At 43.8% G+C, this 16,870-nt stretch overlaps 1 protein-coding gene across 1 annotated transcript; it reads left to right on the forward strand.

The window, feature by feature from the left end:
• Positions 1-2,979: 2,979 nt before the first annotated feature.
• NOBOX (NOBOX oogenesis homeobox) lies at positions 2,980-16,870 on the forward strand. The gene is made up of 9 exons (XM_077783739.1): positions 2,980-3,034; positions 5,384-5,719; positions 5,873-6,007; positions 6,381-6,487; positions 6,597-6,715; positions 7,610-7,743; positions 13,423-13,699; positions 14,186-14,493; positions 16,512-16,870. Exons 1-9 carry the CDS (start codon positions 2,980-2,982, stop codon positions 16,868-16,870), a joined length of 1,830 nt encoding a protein of 609 aa, XP_077639865.1.

Consider the following 16,870-nt stretch of genomic DNA (forward strand, 5'->3'; position numbering starts at 1 on the left):
CACGTGTAGCCTCTTGCATTTAATATATTTGAAGAATTAGTTTCCTTTGTATTTCCAGCTTTCTATATTTGTAACGTTCTGCCTTTAAAACCCATTTACATTGTATCTAGAATAGTTTATTATGGCCTATTTATATCAATAATTTTAGCTGGATTAAAAGAAAAAAGTTGCTTTTAGTCCTAATAAACTCATGCACTTCTCCAGTTAAAAAGCTTTCTGCTTGCCTTGCTACTTAGGTTTTCCTATCAAATATAAGTAATTCAATTTACTGAATATACATGCAGTATTTTTTTGCTAAAATTTTCCTTTCTAAGAGACTTAAGTACAAACAGTGAGGAAAGCTGGGTTTATCCAGCCTTAAGGTTCTTCAGTATTATCCCCAGCCCTAAAGAGCTGATGCTGCAGCTCTTCCACAGTGGTGTTAGTCATCCATTACTGAAGGTAAGCTGAAGGGATGAGAGCAGAAAGACAGGATCCAGTCATTCAACTTTTAATCTATGGTCAGACAACAATCTGCTAACACTTTTTTTTTCCAGAAGGACTGGAGCTGGTCCTGAGCTAAGAGCCAAAGCAGAGCTCTACCTCAGACTCGCACAAGAAGGGTTATAATCCTCCACAAGACCCAGAATATTCATATATCCCAAATGCCTGCTTGTCCCAGGCTGTCATGAATTTATGCAGTTCCCAGTCCCCAGGATTGTCAGTGTCTCAGGTGGGACATGGGATCAGTTCAGCATGTCTGTGTAAGGTCATCTCACACATCCACTTCAGCTTCTTCCAGGAGGAGCTAGCCATACACATATATCCCCATTCTAAATTGGAAGTCATCTGTTCAACACCTCAGCAGGCAGGAAGATTGTTCATTAGAGCCTCCCATACAGAATTAGGCATGTATTCATGCCTAATTATGCTTAGCATAATTAAGCATTAACATATGCTTAATTCTGTATGTTGTTAAAATTCCACTTCAAGGGTACTGTTGTCACGATTGACAGCACTCCTAGACTCTTTATAACTAGTTGGATCAAAGGTTAACTTGTCCCCATCACAGGTACAGCCTTTATTTCCTGATGCCAGGCCTTTGTATGTTGAGGAGCATTTAAAGTTCAGCTTACACTTCTAAGAACAAGTGCTTAAACCCCAGGTTACTTTGATTTCTTACATTTCAGGCAGGCTTCAACTTCTCACTATTTAGTTAAACTTTTAGCCCCAGCACCATCCTTTCACCAAAATCCATAAACAAATCTACACTGAAGTGCTTTTTGAAATGGATTGACTGTCTTTTGATTTGTACAAACTTAATCAAACTAGTACAATATCCCTCCCAATTGCACATTCACAATACAGGAATCAAGTTAGTGGAGCGCCTACTGTGTCACAATGTCTCCCCACATTATCTAATGTGGATTACCTGATCTACCAGAAAATCAGTATTAAACAGAAGCATAGGGTATGTCATGCAAAGCCCAACACTTTCCTGCTATTCGCAATGTATGTATGGCTCAAAAAGCCCCCAAAAACTCCTAGTGCTGGAGAAATGTGTTAGTCCCTGCTCAAGTAAAATAAATGAAAGCATTCTCCACAGTTATTATTTTCACAAAAAAATGTGGTATTAGGACCAGAGTTCTGTGAAGAAACACAACCTTCCTCAGAAACAACTTTTAAAGCAGATAGTGATTTTTGTATTTGCATTTTTTTCTAATATTGAAGAGGTCCCATGACCCTCCAAGATGTGTCTTGTCAGCTGAATCTTGTTAACAAATTAAATGCCATTTTAGCACCAACTTCTTGCAGCTGGTGGCTGAACCAGGTGCACTGTTAGACCAATTACCCTGGCTCCAAAATGTTGGCACAGATCTTTCAGCTTACACTTGTTTAACCCGATGAAATGACTCTTGGTGAAAGCATGTGCAGAAGCAAGGCCTTAGAAGCCAAAAGTGAACCTTGAAATAAGGACAGGAATTTTGAGTCCGGAGGAGAACAGTGCTGTGCCAGCAACATGATGATGAGCCAATAAACGGGAGGAGGATGAAGGATGTTCTGTTTTGGTGCATCAGAACACCAGTCTCATTCTTCATTGCAAACACTGCCGGCTGCTGTTCTCTTAGGAGTCTACTTTTTACTAAGAATTGTTAAGCATTGAAAGGACACAAATTACAGCACCCAGAAGTCAGGACGTGCCATTTGCTCCTTGCAGGCCCAGCTGCTGAAGAACCAGAAGCTGCTGGACACCTAAAACAAATGTCTTGCTGCCAGGCCACAGGAAAAGAGCAGAATCACAGAATTCTCAGGGCTGGGGGGCATCTCTAGAGATGGTCTAGTCAGGCTCATCCAGAGCAGGTACTCCAGATAAGTTTGGAATGTCCTCAGAGAGGGAGACTCCATTCCCACCCTAGGCAGCTGTTCGGTGCCCTGACATTCTCTATGCAATAAAGGTCTTATTCATGTTAAAATTAAACTTTTTGTGGTTTAGCTCATGGCTATTGCTCCTCGTCCTGTCGCTGGCCATCACTGAAGAGTCTGGCACCATCCTCATGCTACCCATTAAAGATTATTTATGAGATGTGTCTCATAATATTAATCTCAATATATTTAATGAGATATATATATATATATATATAAAATCTCATTATATTTATGAGATGCCCTCTCAGTCTCCCGCGGCCAGAACAGACCCTGCCCCTGCAGCCTCTCCCTGTAACGTTGCAGACCCTTCAGCATCTTTGCTTCCTTTCGCTGGACCCTGTCCATCAGCTCCTTGTACTGAGGAGCCCAGAACTGGGTCTAGCATCCTGACACCGAGGTCCCCTCACGCAGGGGTGACGAGTTTCACAACACCAAGGCGCACACGGCCGCGTCTCAGCCCCTCACGGGCGGCCGCCCCGCCGTGCCCAGGTGCCCCTGATGAGGCGGCCGGGGCCGGGCAGCTCGGGCGGCCGGGCGGGGCATTAACCGGGCCGGGCCGGGCCGGGCCGCGGCATGGACGGGGCGGCCGAGGAGCGGCGGGCGGCCGGCGGGCTCGGCGCGGGCGGCGGTAAGGGCGTGCGGGAGGGATGCCGGCTCGTCTTAATGACCGGGGGGAGGCACCCGGCAATGAGCCTAATGAGCAGCCCTGGGGGAGGGTAAGCTGGGCGCTCATCAGCCTTCCTCGTCCTGGGCCTCGTGTCCCCGACTTGCGAAAGCACCTGGCCGGGGGCAGGGGGTTTTTCCTTTGTGTCTCGCCGAGCATCTCCCGCTGCCTCGGGGTTTCGCGTTCGCACCTTGCCCCGCTGCGCAGTTTGCCCCTCCTTGTGTGCCGGACCTCTGAGGCTGTTCCTTTCCCCCTGTTCTTTCCCATTTGTGTGTTCAGGTGGCTTTGTACCAAATGCCCCAAACAACCCGAAAAACCTTTGGTTTTTTCCGAGGAATGTCTAAGGCGGTGGCTGTGCGATGGAAAAGGGGGCTTGGCTTGCTGCAAGTGTGCCAGGTGTTCCAGAATACTTATTCCTGATGTTCCCACTCGTTAAAGGCACTTCTGTTTAACGTTCTGTTTCTCTAAAAGTGGGACAAAGTTATGCTCGGTCTGGTCTCTCAATGATGGGAGGAAGGTGTGGTTTTATAAGTCCCTTTGTTACCAGGAAGGCCCATCTTTCTCTCCAGACTTGGTTTTCATTTCGGCGCTTTTCCTTGGCAGTCCCAAATGGCTGGGAGGTCTTTGCTATCTGTTCTAGAATTAAAACACAGCCGTTTACTTTCACTTGGAGGACTATTTCTGTAAATAATACTAAACTCCCAGGTGTCCATTTCTTCTATAGATACAAGGTACCCACGTAAGAGTTGGACACTTATTTTGTGGTGTAAACACATACTGGGGTTTGCATAGAAACAAGTAAAAACTCTGCTCAAATGATGTGAAAATACTCTATTTTCTCACATAATGAGCGAGATAAGCTCAGATGCAACCAGGAGGATGGTGGAAAAAGGAATTATATAGACCCTAGACATCTTCTTCCTCATTCAGTTCTTGACCCTCCCCATCAGGATATCTCATCTCATTTAACTGCAATGGAAACTTGTTGCTGCTTAACAAGATCAAATTATTATAGCTGCATAGTTTTCTGCTTCTGTTTCTTTCTCCTGCAGCTAATTTGGTTCTCCTATAAAAAGCAAATTAGATGCTCTCAGAGCAGCCTGCCATCCCCTCATACTTCTGTGAAGTTTCTCTTGTCTATTTGGAATTGTGGTGCTCCTCTTTGATTGACAGTTTTTTCAGAGACATCAAGGCAGAAGCAAATCCTTTATTTTGACATTGCACCAATATATATCAAAAGCAGAGCACAGTGAAATGAAATTATTTTTATATTTTCCCCAAAAAATTAGACTATCAAGTTTCTCTGTTGTCATCTGCTACTGAAATGCTGCCAACAGTCTGCTCAAAATACGTGGGTTTGGGTTTATTATTCTACTTCTTATTCCTATGAAATAATCACTTTTAAAAAAAAATTAAGTAGCAGAAATGACACAGACTCACACATTCTGAACCACTCGGGAGATTTTTGGAACTTTTTATTTGGAAATGTATGTGCCAGCTGGGAAAGTGTAAGGTATTATTCTGTTGTCTATTTTAATTATTTCTCTTGCTGTGTTCTTTCTAAACTGTCTTCTACTATTTAGTCTATCTTATTATAACACGGTTTGTGGTCTTTGTTAAACTTAGTTGAACTTCTGTACCTAATTTTGTCTTTATCCCCCTATCTTGTAAATATGTTATTCAGAAGTGTGGCTGAAGCTGCAGAGAAATAATTTAAGGCAGTTATTAGAAGTTTGTACAATTAATGGTTTTTGGCTTGGCCAGCTTTGGTATGATAGAACTCTACAAAAGTAAAAAAGTGATGACCTTTGTCAGATAATCCCTGCTGACACAGTAGATCAGAATTTTGCTTCTGTCTTTCTTTTGCTCATTTTAATAAGGTGACAGGATCTTGTCAGGTTTTTTTTTTTTTTTTTTTTCTGTTTTTGTTTTGTTCTGTTCTGTTGTTTATTCCAGAGACCTGTATGATCCCTGAGGCTGTTTTCTCACTACTGTATTTGTAATATGCAAGCTTCCCTTTATTCTCTGTGTCTGGAATGACCCTCTTCTGTACTTTATAGTTTACTTTTAAAATGAGGCTTTTCTCATCACACATTTGAGTATCTCCATATTGATCATATCAGGTTCTTTGCTGTTGCTTTTCTGGCAGCACCTGTCTTTATTTTGAGTTCTCAGGTTCTTGTCGCTGTTGGGTTTTGTTTTTTTGTGGGCTTTTCCTTCCCCTATAACTGAAACTCCCAGGCACATCCAGCTTAGGCAGTGGACATGTGGGGTAGGGTTTGGGTTTTTTTTCCTCCCGTTTTTGCCTTGCAGAGTGCCAGGATGAGAAGGAGAACATGCTGCTGAATCCAGAGCACCTTGTGGTGGATGCTGATGCTGTTGGTGATCATGGTGCAGGGAGCAGTGTGCTACCTGCATTCCCAGGCACAGTCAGACAAGAAATAGCTGAGGATAACTTGGGAATAGAAGACGGGAATAGCTCTGTAAAGAAGGTGGAAGATGATGGGGGATGCAGCACCCTGCAGGCAACTGGGTCATCTTCCAAAGGCTCTGTTGTCCTTGACGGCCAGCACGACTTTGCCTCGGCGTGTGAGCAACCATCGGATTTCTGCAGTGACACGAAGGTTGGATTAGCACAGGAGCCCACAGGTCAGTCAGGGTCACGAGAGCACTCTGAGATGTGCTGCCCTGCTGGGACTGAAACGGAGGAGAAGAAGGAAAAATCTAAGCAAGCATCCAGTGGAGTGGCTGGAGCTCCCTGCAGGCAGGAGGAGATCGGCCTGGCCCCTCACCAATCCAAAGGTGCTCCAGGCAGCGCTGCAGCTCAGAATTCCTACAAGGGCTCTTCAGTCCTGGGGTGCAGAGGCAGCTGTGATGTGGCCAAGGGGAAAAACTCCTTACCTGTCAAGAAGAAATCCCGCACCTTCTATAGTGCAGGTAGATCCCAGGGCACACACTGGCACACAGTTACATTGGCAGTGCCAGTGGCACTTGGTGTTCCCTTCCCAGTGCTGATCTGCTCTAACTGGTATTTCACTGCACTCCATACCATTAGGTGTGTGAAGAATTCCACTTACAAAGGCTGCTGAGTGCCTTTCATTTGAAGCATCACTAGCAATGCTCTTTGCTTTTGAAACAGCTGAAGATTTTTGTTGTTTATTTTTAAAAAATAATTTTTTATTCATGTATTTCAAGTATAGTAAAAATGTTCTTTTTTTTTTCTGTTTCCCTCTCTTTTTAATTTTTTTTCTTATTTTCTTGTCACATACTTCCCTTTTCTCTCTCTCTATGGATAATGCATCATTCCCAGAGCAACTAGGAGAGCTGGAGAAGATGTTCCAGGAAGACCACTATCCTGACAATGAGAAGAGGAGAGAGATTGCAGCTGTGGTTGGTGTGACACCACAGCGTATCCTGGTAATGCCTGTTGGGATGGGAAGGGGATGGGCAGGGACTGGGACATGTCAGTGTCCCCATGTCTAGATAGTTCCTTCCCTGAATACATTCCTTTCTTCCCATTTTTCAGGTCTGGTTTCAGAATCGCAGAGCAAAGTGGCGGAAATTGCAGAAGTTGAGTATAAAAGGCAACAGAAAATATCCAGCATCATCAACTCAGTCAGTCTCCTTTGGATCAGAGGGCTATGGGTAAGGAACTTACTCTGTTTTCTCATTTTTCCACAACTGACCTAAGAAATGAAATATTTTCTTTTGCCATTTCCCCTTCACCTTTTAACAGTGAACAGCTGAGCATTGAGTTGGACCTAGGCAACCTGTCAGATTTCTGGGCAAATTGTGATGGACCCTCTTAAAAGTCCTTGTGATTAGCTTGTAACACAGATTAATCAAATTAATTTTGAAATAAAACAATTGAAATTGCTCTGGATGAAATAATGTAAAGAGCAAGAGGTGAGATGGAAAAATTTACGGAATCATCTCTTCATTTTTAGTTTCTGTGAATGCATCAGCCAGGTGCTTTTGTTGTCCTTGGGGATTCTTTTAACCCAGTTCTCCCACCACTACTTTCCATTTCCATGAATTTTCACTTGGTGATGGAAATGCTGCTTGCTTAGATCAGTCTTAGAAAGCCACGGACTTCTTTGAAGAAATACAAAGTAGCACTTTTCATATGTGAGCAGAGGACATTAATGGGGGGAAAGGGAATGTGTAAGAGGGTAGATGGTCTTTCAGGGGATGGTGAATGTGTGAGGGGAGAAATCAATCTCCACAGGGATGTATTTGTGGCAATCTGGAGTCTCTTACGAAGAAAACAGAATGGAAAGAGGAAAAATTAAGTGGAAGAGGAAAAATTAAAGTGGAAGATTGGAGAGCACCCTACTTCATTGCACTGTTCCTGCTGCCTCTCCTATTCAAGTGACCTGGGGCTGTTTCCCCAAAATTTTTGATACAGCACTCCTTGCACTTGTAGTCAGCCAGTGCTTTCCCTTTGCACCTGCTGGTGATGTAGGATCTGCCCCTTGTCAGATAGAGGAATGCATGACTGATCATAATGCCCTGTCTTGTCCTCTTTGTCTGCTGCAGGGCACCTCCTCTGCCTGTGCCTCCACTGCCCGACGCTGCTGGAGACCAGCCTGGCGTGCTGGGAGGAGACCCTGGAGCTGGGATCTGCTCCAGCCTGCTCAGCACACAGCCTGCATCACCCACCTCTGCCTCAGGTGAGACCCCGACCAGCACGTGTGTTTTGCACAGCTGCAGCATTAGCTGGTGGAGCTGGGAGGTTCCCAAAGGCTTTAGGAGAGGCCATGTCAGAGCCTTATGCCATCAGTGCAAAAAGTGACACCACGTCACTCCACAGGCTGAGAAAGTTGGGGCTGTTCTGCCTGAAGGTTGGATGGGGCTCTGAGCAGCCTGGGCTGCTGGAAGGTGTCCATGGCCGTGGCAGGGGGATGGAATGAAGTGGTCCTTAAGGTCTCTTCCAATTATTCTATGATTGTAGGTATGGCAGCTCACTGCTGATTGAGTCTCTACCAGTTATGTACCAGCATGGTGGTGCCTCTGTGCTAGTTCTGGAGACAGATTTGCAACGAGTTCTGGAGACAAGATTTCCTTGTTTATGTCCTAGCACAAGCCAGCAAGGAATTCTGAATAGGACTTCATAAGGACAACTGAGCAGGGCATTCTTCCATAACAGCTGTTTGACACTGGTCCTGCTGCTGTGAAGGACATGAGGAGTGTTATGCTGGTTCTGATGTTCTCTGTGGCAGATAACACTCCCATATTCTGGTTTAGATTGAAACATTCTGGTTTAAGTCAGTAGGGTGTGCTGTTCAACCAGTTTTCTACCCGAGCTCTGTTAAAAGCTTGATGGCAATGAGAGAGGATTTGTCTAATTGTTTATTGATGTGTGCAGTCCAAGAGCATTCCCTGGAGTGAGAGTATTCCTTAAAGCGTTTCCTGGATATGTTTGTGTTTCCAAGTTGGCACAATATGAGAAGATCTCCAAAGTGATGAGGACTCCACTGCTTCCTTAGGGATGGATATCCCAAGCAGTGGATGTGCTGACATGTGGTACTTCTATGTGTGTTTTCCTGCTTCCCAGTGTAATTAATTCATTGGAATTTCATGCCATTATGACTGTCCTCTCGTTGTATTCTAAATATATCAGCATTAAGGCCAGTTCCTGCAACTCATTTTCTAAGAATTACTCAAATTGTTTAATAGTGCTTTTACCTTAAAGATATTTTGGTGTGGTGAAAACCACCTGTAAGGCTTAGAATGCTTCATGTGTTGCTAAAAGTATGTAATTGAGATACTTTCTTTATAACCTAATCTGGTACTTCTGTTGTTTAAATTTGCCTGTCATCCTCTCAGGACAAGGACTCCTTTAGTCAGTCCAATGACCTTTTTAACTGTAATTCAGTCAGTTCCAGTTTTTCCACTTCTTGCAACAGACTAAGTATGGTCAAAGTGTTTGAGTAATTCACTGCTTTCAGAGTGATGAAGTGAAGTCTGTTGAGCCTTCTTTTTTTGGATAGAAACCAAGATTTTGCGAAACAATTAAAGGAAACAAACCAAATATCCTCTGATTTTCATGTCTTAGAAACCTCTCCCAATTCCTAAAGTACTTCTGCTGACACACTGATTAGTCAGGAGAGAATATCAGGGAATCAAAGAATGATTTGGGTTGGGAGGGACCTTAAATATCATCTCATTGCATCCCTCCTGCCATGGGCAGGGACACCTTCCACTATCCCGGGTTGCTCAGAGCCCCATCCAGCCTGGCCTGGAACACTGCCAGGGATGGGGCAGCCACAGCTTCTCTGGGAAACCTGTGCCAGGAACTCACAGGGAAGATTTTCCTTCTAATATCCATCCTAAACCTACTCTCTCTCAGCATGAAGCTATTTGCCCTGTTAGATAATGTCTGTCAGAGAAATGGTTTAATTCAGGGACATGATCTCGTCCTCTGCTTGCATTGATCCCTTTCTGGGCGATCTGCACACTGGGATGCAGCTCTCCATGTGGAAAACACAAGCAATTCTTTCTGATAGGAAAGAAAGGTCTCATCTGAATTCTTGGTGCAATGTGTAAGGAAGAAAAAGGGCAAGTGTCCTCTCTGAGAGAAAAGACTGATATTACTTGTAGAGACTCCTTGTAGAAGAGAGATCTGCATGGCACAATCACCTGGAAAGCTCCAGTTGCAGTTTTGCCTTACTAGGTGCAAGATAACACAGCTGTGGAGAATGAAACTCACTTTTTTGTTGTTGTTTACCATTGCAAAGTCAGACTTCTTCTCCTTAAAAATGAAAGCAAAAAATTAAAAAGAAGGAGAATGAAAGTCGATGTAACTTGAATCTGTTCAGTATCCTTGTTCAGGAAAAAAAGCTTGCCTAGAAATAGGGCCACCATGGACTGCCTGCTTTCTTTATTAGAGTGTCTCAGAAGATGAAGGAGCCAAAACTTGGATAGGATAAAATCCAAATTAACAGGAGCAAAACAAAAGAGGAAACAGATGAATGAAAAAGGTTATCAATATACAAGGAAAAACCAATTGCTTAATAGTGTCTCTTGTGAAAACAGCTCATGGATGGTTTCAGCAAAAGCCTCTGATTTCTGCATCGTGGTGCAGTTGGGCCCACAGAGTGTGACCTGCTGGAGTGGCTGTTCAGGTTCTTTACTTTTTAACTACTTTCAGCAGGACAAGAACATTACTTAAGTGCATGGGAACATTGCAGAGTGTTCAGTGCTGCAATTTCCATTGTTTATCCTTGCTCTATCCAGTACTTCTGACTGTTGGTATGTGGGTTTTTTTTTTTTTGTTTTGTTTTGGTGTGGTTTTTTTTTTTTTTTTTTTAATGTCCAACTGTTTTTACCAGTTCTCCAAATAAGCTGATTTAAAATATCAGTGAGTTGTATTTGAGATGAGTGTTACCCTGCTGGCAGTTACAGCTTCTGATTTGTATATAGTAGCCACACTACTTGCCATAAGAGCCTTTTGTGACTCAAAACTTCAATTTTCAACTTGCTTTGATCTTAGAAATATTTTGTTGGTTTTTTTTTTTTTTTTTTCACTTTTGCTAGACAGCATGATTGAAATTAATGGCATTCTTTTAGACAGTGGCAATTTGAAGCTTGGTCTTCTGAGATTTCTTACTGATACAGACATATGTATCTGTGATTCATTGGCTTATGTTTTCTTTAGAATTAACCCATTAGAAAGAAAAGTTCCTTTCTGTGCCTCTGGTTTGTGGGAGGAAATTTTTCTGCCCCACAGGTACTTTTGCAGGAAATCCTTTGTTTCATGTGTTTGCCTTGCTGAAGACACCTGTCAGGAGCCCAGCCTGTGCAGGTAACTCTTAAGCAAATAGCAAGATGATTAAATTCACTGGCAGAGATGGGATTGTAATGGAAATCTTGGGATCAATTGGATGAAGCTGGATATGGCCTGTCAAAGAACAGTAAATAAATCACAAGCTCCAATGGCTTCACTTACAGGACTCCAGCTTTCAAACAAATTTTGAAAAAAAATATTTTCTCATAATTTCAAGACAAGGATGAATCTATCAAAAGCTTTGTGATGGCCCTTGATTCCCATAAAGGCTGGAAACAGAATAACCATTCTAGAGTTAAGTCAATTGTAGTGCCAGGACTTGTTCAGAGATCTGAAGGTGAAAATGATTAAATTGCTCTCCGGAAATTCCCAAGGTTGTCTCATGGACCGAGAACCCAGAAGTAACGGAAACAAGAAATAAAAATCCTACTATTACATTCCCATGTTCACTGGAAAGCCTTCTGAGGTTCTCTCACTACATCAGCATCAGGAAGAGCCACAGAATTGTACAGTGTAAACATTATGTGAAGCCAGGGGTCAGAATTCTTCATGGAACAACTCTGCAATCTTCTGTAGATTTGTCAGATTCAGCAGATATGACTTCTCTGGGAATTGCTTCTTCTTACTGCATTTGTGACTTTATTTAGAAGACAAAATGTCAGTGTCTCTTTGAAAGGACAGAGAAGCAGAGGAGCCTTTAGAAAAGGCTGAACCAGCTGTTTGGAGATCAAGGGTGTCTCACTGCCTGGGAATCCTATTGCCATGATCCACAAAGATTACCTGCTCTCAGTGATGAAAATATTAAAAAAAAAATTTAAATTATTCTCAGTAGGTATGGAAGTGGGTTTAGAAGTGATTTTCTGGGCTGCTTGTGTTCATCCTGAGGAAGAGCAGAGCCATCTGCAGAAGAGCTGTCGTTACTGAACTGGAGCTTTACCTGGATATAGACTGCTTTTCAGGTAAGTTGTGCTCCCCATGGCTGCTGTTCCATAACGTTTGTGTGAACATTTTGGGGCACAGTGGTCAGGACAACCAGTGCTAAAGAAGGGTTTTAAAAAATCAGAAGAGATCTTCAGTTTCATTTCTGGCTAAGCCAAAACTCAGGAATGCAACAGGTACATCTGAGATGCTGCCTGGCATGGATAAATGCTGTGTTCAAACAGAAAAAATAAATCACTGAGAACTGCCTGGGCATGTGAATGCTTTAGACATGCCATCCTAGATTTTGCTTCAGTTTTCTAAGTGAGCCCAAAATCAGGGCTATTGAAAACTTGGAAAGTTTTCATTGAAACATTTGATTCCTTCTCTCCATGGCTGCAGAGAGTTGGAAAAAACTAGAATGTGGGAAGGTGCAATAAAAGGCACAAAACTGCCCAGCACATTGGGCAATCGGAGAAACAGTGCTGCAAGATGTTGAAGTGGAAACTCCTCATCAGCTCTCTGGACATGCATTCCAAAATTCTCAAAAGGTGGCTAATACTTGTTGTGGCATCTTTATGTTTAGGTTTGTGTTTAAGGCCTTTGAGTCGCACCTGGTGGACTGCATTTGCTGTTACTCTCTATGCCTGCAGGGATGAAGTGCAGCCACAGACTTTACCTGAAAGCTTTGCCATGTGTGGGAGAGCTTCACCTGAGCAGCTGGGTGATATTTCTCTTCTCTTCCTCATCCTTTAGCTGGTTCAGCCTAGCTAGACTTTAGAAATTGCAGCTTCCTGCACACGTGATGGTTGCATTTGTGAAGAGAGAAACCATTTGCTAATTGCCATAATAAGAGAGAGCCTCATTTTCTTGCACTATGCCCAAGCTTCCCGAGCTTCGTGTATAATTGTTACTCTGGATCACCAGCATACCTGATTCTGATCTTTAATTTCCTCTATGTGTCTTTCCACAGAGGCTGTTCTGTAGGAAACTGTTCCTCTCTCCTTTTCCAGCAGTGACGAGGAGACAGGTCACCAAACAAGATTCTTCTACCAACCAAAAGGTGTTGGTTTCCTTTCCCATCTCCCATTTTCTTTTTCCCAAGGACCTTCAGCTGCCATCTCTGCATTTTTAATTTTTGTTTTTGGCATGACTCATCAGAGGCCAAACTGGAGTAAAGATGTGTTTCAAAACAGCCTAGACAGTGGATTTGTAAAGGCACAGCTTTGTTTCTTTCGAAGCACAGTTCATTTTTTCTAAAGGGTGATCTGTGCTGCACACTCCTCCCAGAGGACAGTAGAAATGGAAGATGACTGGGGGATTGTTCCTGGCTCTTTTCCAAGAAGTACTTTGCCTCATTTGGCTGCCTTCTTGAGAGCTGGATAAAGATAGTATGCAGAGCCTGAAATCACAAAGGTAATTTTATTTAACCAATAAACATCCTGTGTTCCAGAGAGCTTGCTACTACTCCCTTTTGTTTCACAGCAGCAGCGCTGGTACTCATTTACTTTTATTCCCATCAATAACCTCCACTCTTTCACTGGCATATTGCTTTTCTGTCCTGCTCCTCTTGTCATTCACTCTGCTTGCTCCTGCAGATTCCCAGTGTGACAGCACAGTGTGACAGTCTCTGTTTTATTCACAGCCTCCTCGGTGGCAGGAGTGGTGGCACCCTGTGAAACGCAAGCTCAGAGCAAGGCGCTGCCGCAGCTGCACTTCAATCCCAGCGGCACAGCGGAGTGCTTCCCTCATCTTCCCAGCCCTCCTCCCATCCGCAGGGCCAGCCTGGCGCTCGGCCTGGCCTTCGACCCCGACAGCCACATTGTCCCCCTGATGCTGGACACGCCCGGCAGGGAATGCAGCTTGGCCAGCCAGGAGAATGGCTTCAGGGATGCCTTCTCTTACGGCGTCCAGAACCAAGGGTAGGGGCAGATGCGAGTGTCTTTGAGAGAGATGAAAAAAGCAGCCCCTGGGAGAAGCCTTAGGAGGGTGAATGTGGGACAGGGGATGAGGAATTAGATGGGAGCGTTAATGAAAAGGGAGAGGCAGATGTGACAAGAGCCTTTAAAGGGAGTATGAAAAGCTGTATAATGTGCATAATATAGGACAGGGTGCTTGCTATGAGACAGGTGCTACCTGTACTCTGAGTGTTCTCAGAATTGCATGCCTGCCAAGTGAAAGTGAGGGTGAAAGTTTGGGCGTGCTTTGGAGAGTGGGAAAATAATCCCCACTAACACCCATTGTTCAAGAATCCTGCTGTGAAAGCACAAGTGGCTTTTGCTGTCATTATCCTGTGCCTGGCATTTGGGAGAAAGGGTTGATAATAAAACAGTTGTTAATGGGACAGGTTGGTGTAGCTGTTGACCCTCCTTTAATCTCTGGGCTGCCTCTCTCCTTGCTCCCTGCAGCTTCAGTTCACCAGTTTCCTGCCCTTACCCGGAGCAGCTGGAGCCTGCAGACAACCTGGAGGACACCTACTGTCAGTTCAGCAGCCAGGGGGGAATCTATCAGCTCTCCCAGTTGTGTCACCAAGGTCACCTGGCCAGCAATATGTTGTCCAGTGACCACCTTCCTCCTTCAACACTCCTGGAATCCCATCCAGCTTTCCCCGATTTACCTGGCAACAGTGGAGCCATAACCTATGGAGCCACACAAGGCTATGTACAAAACCACACGGAGGAACCAGTCATGCCACAGCAGCCAGGTGGCAATTCAGGTAAATTTCGGAATTATTTTGGCACCTTGCTCCTCAGGAGGAACTAAACAATACCCTGAAACATTCAGCATGATCAGTGGGTTCACTGATGGCTGTGACAGAAAGAAGGAATGGTCCACATGCTTACACAAATCTATAGATGTGCCCATCTTTTTCTCACTTAATTTCCTTGTATGCTTATTTTTTTTGTTTTTAAGTACTGAGTAACCCATTCATTTGAATCAAAAGTTACTACCCAGACTGCACATGTCAGAAAGAGCATAAAATGTGAATGTGTCAGATAGTGCAGAGGTTTTGACTGGACTGGAGACGTAACTTTTGTTTTCCAGGAGTGTCCTGTTGTGTACACAAACATCCCTTTGTTGCATGTGGTGGGAGTCAAGGGTGCAAAGTGGAAAAGGTGCCACAGCAGATGGCATAGTTGGAGGTGGTGAGGAAGAACAGTCTTCTCTGTTTGGCTTCTGCAGAAACCAGTTTGAAATCATGTTATATATCTTAGGGTAGTGCAAAAGAAGAGAGAGACATAACAAAGTATGAACATAGATTCTTCCTCTGACTTGAATTTGCAGCAGCACTGAGATGAAGGCACTCTAACATAATTTTCTGGAAAAAAAACCTAGGTAAAAATGGCATTGTTGATCTCCTTGTTTTGTGTCTGGGCTTTGTATTTTGAAGTTATTCAAGCCCAACTATAATCAAATGACAAACTGTTGTAGTTAATTCATTTGGACTGACAGGTTTGTTGAATTAAGGTCACGCTCCAAAAGCTCCATCCCTTGTCTTATGACATGAAGGAACAAAGAGTTTTAGCCCACAGATGCTGCTGCTGTTTTTGTACCAGTTCTGTGGACCTTGTCAGGGAGGGAAGTCTGACTCAGTCTGACTCACATCAGGCTGCAAGCTGGCTCCTGTCCCCACTCTTCAGAGCTGACATTGTTCAGGTTGGCAGCACCCATGCTACCTAACACCCTTGGCCCTGCTGCCTGCTCTGATTCCAAGCTATAATTATTATTTTCTGTGGTTTTTCAGTCTGAAGTGCCAGAAATAATGAGAGAGCTGTGCCCCAGACTGCATATAATGAAATGCATTTCTAGCTTGATGCCCAAGTGTGTGTTGCATTCCTTGGGGCATGTTGCATGAGCATCAAGGGGTGTGTAAAGGTGCAAGCTGGTGAAGTTGGAAGATTGTCAAAGGAACAGAGGCAGAGTTTATATTCTCTTACTCCATACTATCGTCCAGAACAAAATCAGCAGTGAATGGCTTTTCTGTTATGCCATGGGGATGACCAAATTCACAGAATCATAGAATCCTAAGAATGGCTTGGTTTGGAAGGGACCTTAAGACTCATCCAGTTCCATCCCCCAGGGACACCTTCCACTATCCCAGGTTGCTCAGAGCCCCATCCAACCTGGCCTTGAACACTTCCAGGAGTGAGAAAGCCACAACTCCTCTAGGTTCCAGTGCCTTACCACCCTCACAAGGGAAGAATTTCTTCCTGAAAAGGTTCCAGGATTCCCAAAGTGCAGGGCTGGAAACCAGCTTATTAGTGCAGACACACCTGTGAGTCTTATATCAGCACATAAGCAAGTGAGCAGCTTATTTGAATTATGGATATTAATGAACAAAACATTCCTGGTTTACAGCTTTTATAAATGAAAGTGAAGATTAAGTATCCATCTTATGCCTGGCAGAGCTAACTTGGAAAATGTGACTGGAAAAAAAAACCTGGGGGGTGTCTCTACTATCATTACATACACTCAGCATCAGTGCTGAGTGGCATGGATTTTTTTTTTTTATTATAACAATGCTATTAACTTTGTAAGCTTTTCTTCCTAAGAACCATGTTTTGGTTGAATACACTGCAGTGTAAAGAGCAAAGTGATCCTTGCTCTGTGTGTGGTGTCTACTGCATGGCAGTGCTGGGTTTGCACTGAGTAAAGCACAACACACACACCTTGTACATAGACATTCTTCCATTATTTTCATTATTCTTCTTTTCTTGGTGGCTTTTCCCTCAGCAGACATCCCTGCCTATCCAGATGTGCCCTGGAGTGATTTCTATATGCAGGGAGCAACTTTCTCCAACCAGATGCATTCCCAAATGCCTTTTTCTAGCATGGCAGGAGGGCAGTACTTCACAGAGCCATATCTCCTTCAAGTGGCCAACGGGACAGTGCTGGAATCCATGCCACAGACTGGAAAACAAAAGAGAGTGACACCACCAGAGCAAAGTTCCTACCAGAGCTACCAAACAGAGCCGGAGTTGGGAGCACTTGCTGAAAAAGAGGACTTTGAGAGCAGCAGCAAGAAAGGAGACACTACTGTTGGTAACCAGCTAAATGTTTTCTTGGAGGAGGAGGAGGGGAAAGAGTTGTAA

The sequence above is a fragment of the Lonchura striata genome, chromosome 5 (assembly GCF_046129695.1).
Source record: "Lonchura striata isolate bLonStr1 chromosome 5, bLonStr1.mat, whole genome shotgun sequence".
Classification (NCBI taxonomy): Eukaryota; Metazoa; Chordata; class Aves; order Passeriformes; family Estrildidae; genus Lonchura; species Lonchura striata.

Bases quoted from the DNA above. Each gene is read 5' to 3' on its own strand.
- NOBOX (XM_077783739.1), top strand. From the start codon at position 2,980: ATGGACGGGGCGGCCGAGGAGCGGCGGGCGGCCGGCGGGCTCGGCGCG. The intron at 6,008-6,380 runs GTAGATCCCAGG...CATCATTCCCAG, and splicing joins CCGCACCTTCTATAGTGCAG to AGCAACTAGGAGAGCTGGAG. The intron at 14,494-16,511 runs GTAAATTTCGGA...CTTTTCCCTCAG, and splicing joins GCAGCCAGGTGGCAATTCAG to CAGACATCCCTGCCTATCCA.